Source organism: Myotis davidii, unplaced genomic scaffold (genome assembly GCF_000327345.1).
Source record: "Myotis davidii unplaced genomic scaffold, ASM32734v1 scaffold309, whole genome shotgun sequence".
Classification (NCBI taxonomy): domain Eukaryota; kingdom Metazoa; phylum Chordata; class Mammalia; order Chiroptera; family Vespertilionidae; genus Myotis; species Myotis davidii.
The window spans coordinates 654457-661596 of NW_006383013.1; the positions used below are offsets into that span (position 1 = coordinate 654457).

At 51.1% G+C, this 7140-nt stretch overlaps 1 protein-coding gene across 1 annotated transcript in view; it reads left to right on the forward strand.

Moving 5' to 3' along the window:
- Window positions 1-1384: 1384 nt before the first annotated feature.
- The window catches only part of VSX2 (visual system homeobox 2), a 45576-nt gene continuing 39820 nt past the window's right edge, over window positions 1385-7140 (forward strand). Inside the window, exon 1 of the mRNA XM_015558001.1 lies at window positions 1385-1449. Within this exon, the coding sequence (XP_015413487.1) occupies window positions 1385-1449 (65 nt within the window). The remainder of the gene's footprint in view (window positions 1450-7140) is intronic.

Sequence of the window (7140 nt, forward strand, 5' to 3'; positions counted from 1 at the left end):
CCTCAGAGGCTTATCAAAGGAGACACACACCCCAGCGGGTTGAGAACCCCTCCATGAGCCATCACAGGTTGACAGGGACAGACAAGTGTGACAAACCCCCTCCTGAGAGCCTGTTTGGACTGCAGCAGGGAGAGGGTGAGGCGGGGGCCCTGGTGCTGGGGCATCCTCCACCCCTGCCCCTGGGTCTCCGCCCACCCCCCCCATCCCCCAGGAGGGCCAGAATACACCACCATTGGCACAAAGCACTGTGTCAGTTTAAGGTGACTGGATGTATTTATAAATTGCAAAATGGTTACCACCACAGTATTAGCTACCACCTCCACCCCATCCCATAGTTACTATTGCTTTTTTGTAGTGAGAACATTTCAGATCTACTCTCTTAGCAACTTTCAAATGTATGATACGGTTTTATTAGCTATGATCACCCACTGCAGTGGGGGTGACTGGGCAAGATGGGGGTACCAGGGCCTGGTCATTTGTGCCCAACTCAAGGGTTCTTCCATAGGCATCTTTGCTCCAGAGCTCCCTGTACGATTGGCGGAGACTCTCAGATCTGCACTCACCCCCTGTCCAATCCTCTTCCTCCCCTTTACCTTTCACACCTGTTACACACCCTGCAAACGAACCCGCTTGAGCCCCTGCTCCTAACTCTGCCACAGCACCTGCTTCCTTAGAGCACTCGAGCTGACACCGTCTTATTGCCAAAAACCCTGATTCACTCGGGATTAAGTACTGACCACTGAGTCCACTAGCTGCTTGATCATAGCCGTATTGTGACTCAGTTCCCTCACCCATAGAAAGATCACAGAAACACCCATCTCATAGGATTTTCGTACCTACTGCATACGAACCATCGATAGGGCTGAGCTAAATGCCTGGCACATAGTCAGCACTCGATAAATGTTAACTGAGGCTGCCAGAGACAGTTATAAATCTCAGTAAGTAAACGCTAGCTATATATGAATGACGTACAGTAAAATACCAAGTCCACGGCTATAAATCTAGGGTGAATCTTAAAAGACTGAAGAGTGAGAAAGGTGGGCAGATGAGTTGCAATTGTGGACAAGTACAGAGTAGAAAAAATAATGAAAGGTTACAAATGAAATGGTCGATACATTCTGAGTCATCATTTGTGACCAGGGGGAAAAAAAAGAAAGAAAAAGCCACCAGACTTCTCTATTATCCTTCGCCATTTCCTAAACACTTTCATGCATATTTTTCTCTGCGGGCTCTCCAAGAAAGCCACAACACAACAGGCATCCCACCCCCATTTACGGGTAAAGGAACCCGGCAGGCACAGAGAAGCTAAAGACTCACCCACAGCACACAGGTACATGCTGGAGGCAGGAACAGAGCCGTGTCTGTCACTCTCTCTGGGCAGAGAATGCCGGGCACCATGGACAAGTACCTCAACATCAAGCAAAAGGGCGTGCCTGCAGCAAAGTCAAGGTTGGTGGTCCCTGGACCATGACAAAAACTATCCTAAGGGCCACCACTCAAAACACACTATACTAATCTTAACTCAAATTTGGCCCAAATTATATTATTAAGGGAGATTAAGGTTGGATTGCTATGGAGAGTACAGTTATACATATACTATACTCACATCTCATAAAAGCCCAGTTCTGGGTTATAAACTCTGTCTGGTTTGACCCAAAAAGGAATTTCTTAGGAAGATACTGGGTGACTCAGATCTTCTCCAGGAGTTCTGGAGACCAAGAGCTCATCACAGTACTGGACTGGGGAAAGCCACAGTGGTTACTGTCACTTCCATGGGATCCTAGGGTCCGGAGCTGCCACCACCAACTCTGGGCGAGAAATTCTTCTGCTTAACCTGTCATCCTGCAACCTGGTCTTGCTGCAACCACTGTTGTTACCAGAGGAGACTTTCTCATGGTTCTTGCTTCTTGTGTCACTGGCTCCTCATTCAAAGTCCAGGATGGTTGCTTCTGATTGGTGGAGCCCAGGTCACGTGGCCATGTTCTCGCTGCAAGGGAAGCTGGGAAAGCAAGTGTCTGGCATTTCCAGTTTCATTGCAGAACCAGGGCTCTGTCTTCCACTAGGATTCATAAGTTGTGGAATTCTTCCAAATAGGAATCAGGTCCAGATGTTGGACAGCCCACAAACTAATGTCTATTATAGGACTTTGTAGATGTTGTTTCATGTAAATCTTACCACAATTCATTTTATACATGAAAAATGAAAGCTTATAGAAGTGAAGTGACTTGCCCAAGGTCATGCAACTAGTAAGGGCCAAGCTGCCCACCTCAGAGGAGCAATAAGTAAGGAATCTGGAAGTTGAGTCTTGGGATCAGACCCTGGTGGTGCCTCTGAATCCCCACCCATTTCCTTTCCTTGGCTGGCTGCAGCAGTGGATGGTTCCCTGGCTCTCACCTGCCTCCTGGGTCTCTGGTAAAGCCACCCTCTTGTGCTCCTCCTCCAGGCCCTCCTTCCTTCCCACTGTCTGTAACAGCTGAACATTAACGGCTGCTGTAGGCTGCTCCATTGACCATTGGGACCTACTTGGGTCCAAACCTCACCCCTGATTTTGATACACAAATAGAGGCTGAACTTGGGGGCACAGGGAGAGAGAGGCCACGGAGGCCCTTGAGCCAGGCTTCCTGCAGGTCCCACAGGGGACCTGGGCCCCATATGGCGGTGCTGCGACTCTATGACAAGTGGCCATCAGAGAGATTTCTGTGTTTCAAGCTCTCTGAACTTGAAGAATGGCACTCTGCTCAGGAAGCGCACATGCTTCTTTCAAATTTCTTTTAGGTTAATCCCAAATTCACTTTCTCCTCTCCATCTCCACTAAACCGACCACTGCCGCCTCTGGCCTGGACTGCACAGCTGCCTCCTGACTGGCCTCCCCATTTCACAGCTGCCAGCAGCTTCCCTTCACATTACAGACAACGGCCCAAGTCCTTACCCGAGGCCCCGAGGCCCCGAGGCCCCAGAGCTCCCCCTCTAGCCTTCCTCGCCTCCTCTTTGTTCCTCAGAAACATCCACCTGGCTCCCCCCAGGAGGCAGACACCTGCTGTCCCCTCACCCGCCACCTGCCCCAGCCGCCCACATGGCTGGCTTCTCACCACTCAGTCTCTGCCCAGATGCTGACTCCCCAGAAAGTCCTTCTTGTCCTGCATCCCAAAGCGGCCCCTCCCGCAGTCAGTCTCCAACCCCTCACCCTGCTTTACTGTCTCCTTAGCACTTCCGCCTTCTTAAATCATCTTGCGGGTTTGTTTGCTGGCCTGCTTGTTAACTGTCTCCCACAACTAGAATTTGTTTTCTAGATTAAATTCCATGACAACAGGCTTTGCTTTCTTTTACCGCAAAGTGTTCCCACCAACAGTATCTGACTCATCATCAGTGCTCAATCCAAAGGCTAGGGGAGGGTGTGGGCAGCTGAAACTTGGTGGGTGTGCTCTGCTGGGATGAAGTCCTGGGGGACCTACAGGCAGCACCTGGAAGGTGACTGACAGGAGACAGGGACTCACAAGGCTGGTTTGGAGGCAACTCCAAGAGTCTGTCCCTTCTCTCCCACTCACTTGGCCTTTCCTAAGGCAAGTCCATGGGGAGAACCAGGAGAAGGAAACAGGCCCAGGGGTTGAGGTCAGATGTGTTTAGCAGGCCTGGGTGTGGGGGGAAGTCAGCAGCCTTGACCTCAGTGGCCCTTCCCAAACCCTCTGGAGCCCCTTCCTTTCCTCGCTCCCATTCTCAGTGGGGCAGGACGGTAGCTCAAACATTGTGGGGCATCACTTGCCTCTGTATTTCCAAACAGGAGGAGAGAGCAGGACCTCTGGGACTCTCTCCGGAAACTCCCAGAAGAACTGTCCAGCACAATAACCGATAAGAATTTACTCTCAAGGGATAAGCCCCCAATAGACAGGAGCATTAAAAAAAGTGAAACAGCCCTAACCGGTTTGGCTCAGTGGATAGAGCGTCGGCCTGTGGACTCAAAGGTCCCAGGTTTGATTCCGGTCAAGGGCATGTACCTTGGTTGAGGGCACATCCCCGTGGGGGGGTGTGTAGGAGGCAGCTGATCGATGTGTCTCTCTCATCGATGTTTCTAACTCTCTATCCCTCTCCCTTCCTCTCTGTAAAAAATCAATAAAATATATATTTTTTTTAAAAAGTGAAACAGCCCTAGCCAGTTTGGCTCAGTGGATAGAGCATCGGCCTGCAAACCAAATGGTCCTGGGTTCAATTCCTGTCAAGGGCACATACCTTGGTTGCAGGCTCCTCCCCATCCTAGGTCCTGGTTGGGGCTCGTATAGGTGGCAACCAATCCATGTGTTTATCTCACGTCAATGTTTTTCTGTCTTTCCCTCTTTCTTCCACTCTCCCTAAAAATCAATGGGAAAATATCCTCTGGTGAGGATTAACAAGAACAAAACAAAACAAAAAACTGGTCAGGATCCAAATTAAAAAAAAAAAAGGGAAACACAGTCATGGTGACAGATTCATAATGCAATTATTGATTCAAACATTTTTCACCCCCTCTCCCTCCAAAAACTGTTGCTGTTGGCTGGGAAGTGACTCAGGGAGACAGCTACAGGGGACAGTGACTTGGCTGCAGCTGATGCTAAAAATGACCAGCACCAAGGCAAAGGCCGGAGATGGCATCCTCCCTCACCCTCATCTTCCTCCCTGGGCCTTATTTGTAACAAGGGGGACAGAACTTCTGGCCTGTCCGAGAAGTTGAGTGGATTAAATTGATAAAGGGCCTGACACCCATTCCTAATACTACTAAGAGCTATGATGTATTGAGTCCCCCAGGCCAGGCACCATGCTAACATGACCTCCTTCGATCACTGGTCCAAATTCCATCAAGGCAAGGACTAGATCTGTCTTGTTCCCACCATATCACTAGTCCCAAGTGTCCTCCTGCACAATGAGAACAATAACCAAAGCTCACAGGACCCTTAATTTGTACACTCACTTTACAGCCTATTTACCATTTCTAGCATGTTCATTTCTAATTTTCATGACAATTTTAAGGGGTAATTACTACCACTGTTCCCATTTTATAAATGAGAAAACTATGGTACAGAAGGCAGAGAGGAATTGGGTAACTTTCCCAAAGCCACCAAGTAAGTGACAGTGCAAGAGTCTGAACCCAGACAGTCTGGCTCTAGAGCCCTGTGCTAACTCAGGGGGTCAGGGGATGCTCACAAGTCCGGTGTCAGGCTGTTTTATTGGCAAAGCAGTTGAAGCTAAGAGAGCAGTTGAATGATTGGCTCAAAGCCACGGAGCTGTTGGGTGGCAGACCCAGGAATGGGTTCAGTGTGAACAAGCTAAATGCCTCTGAAAGGGTATGCTTCAGTCCCCGGGCTCCCAGCCCAAGCTCTGGGGCCAGCCTTTCCCTATAGGGCTCCCCCCAGAGTCCACAAATGTCTTAAGGCTGGGACTAGACTAAGGGCAGCTGTGGAGCAGTAACAATGACACTCCAAAGCTCAGAGACAGCCCTCAGGCCAGGAATTTATCAGGAGCCCATTCTGAGGACTGGCTGCTGGCTGTGGGCTGATGCTGGGCTCTCCTGCCACCTGTAGCCCCTGGCAAGAGTGCTCAGAGGGCCTGGGTTGTCCCCCACCCCCAACCTCCTAAGGCAGGATGGTGACTATCTTCCTGGGAGAGGAAACCGGCAGCTTCAGATAGTGTTTGGTCAAGAGATTTTTCATCTTCCTTTCCTGGCAAGAGCCGAGCTTCCATCACTCACACACTCGTTTTCCATCACTCACGTCCTTGCCCGTCGGCTGGCATCTGGCTCATCGTGGATGTCCCGTGATAAGTCAGGGACATGACAGATGCCATTAACATAACATTCCTATTCATCCTTCCAGGCCAGGCTGGCTTGGAGAGGAGGCTGAGAGAGGGATGGAGTCAAAAGGGAACAGCTTCTGACACCAGGCTCATTTGAGGCCGAGGCTGAGGCTGGTCTCTGCTGCTTTCCTGGCTGGGCAGCTTAGGACAAGTTACCTAACCTCTGTGAGAAACTAAGTTTCCACATTCATTAAACGGGGATAGAAATGGAGAAATTTTCATCTGGAATCAAAGCCATTGCTTTGCACACCTCCAGGGGGCACCCTTCACATTGTGGTTTATGTGAGTGCGTGCCACATGGAACTCTACTTCATAGACTACCAGGTGAAAGATGCCTCAAGATTGCACATCCCGAGTCTGCACCTGGCAGAGAAGAATAGCTATGCCATCTTTCAGATGTGGTGCTGACCAGGGTGCTAACAGGGTTCTTGTGAGGACCAGAGATGACGCCATGCCAAGGGGCTGGGGCCTTGTAGGTGCACCGGAGGCATGGCATTCCCAGATGCCTCCTGCCCTGAGAGATGCCCCTGCCCAATTCTGACTCACGTGTGGAGCAGGTGGGAGCGAGTAGACTCACAATAGCCTTGTGAGCAAGACCTCAGTTCCACGTCCTATAGGGTCTCCTCTTTCCTCTCAGTTTGCCCCCTTGGTAACCACAAAGAGTATGAGACTCCTTGGCAGAAGGCTGGGGGTAGGTAGGGGATTTCACTCTACTAGGGTTTGTAGCTGACTCATCAAGAAACCTTGAGTGAAATCTCTTCCCCAGCCTGGTTTTCCAGTCTCTGCTTAAAGCAACGGACCCTTTCTGTGTCTCCCCCCATAGGGTATCTTCATTTAAAGCCTGCTGTGTGGGTGCACGCTCCTTCCCAGGAGCATGTCCGTGCCTCCCCACTCCCCTTTCTCCCCCCACAGGCAGGCACTTCCTAAACTCTAAGGGGCCTCACAAGGCTTGCAACCAACGCAGCAATGGGCAGCGGCAGTTCATCCCAGGTAAACCCCTGAACCTGTGCCCAAGGCCTCCGTTTCTCAACTTCCTAGTGAGCCAAAGCAGCCCAGCCCAGGCTCATTTCCCTAGTCCTTCCTTGTTTCACTGTCCCCAGCTGTAATAAACATCCTCTAAAATTCAAAACAAAACGACAACACCTGCTTTATGCTTGACAGTGGAGAGGAGGGTGTCAAGGTAGCTAGTCTCCGGCCCCAAGGTCACAGAAGAGTAGGCTGAGGTGGTACAGTGCAGGGACTCGGGGGGGGGGGGGGGGGGGGGGGGGGGGGGGGGGGGGGGGGGGGGGGGGGGGGGGGGGGGGGGGGGGGGGGGGGGGG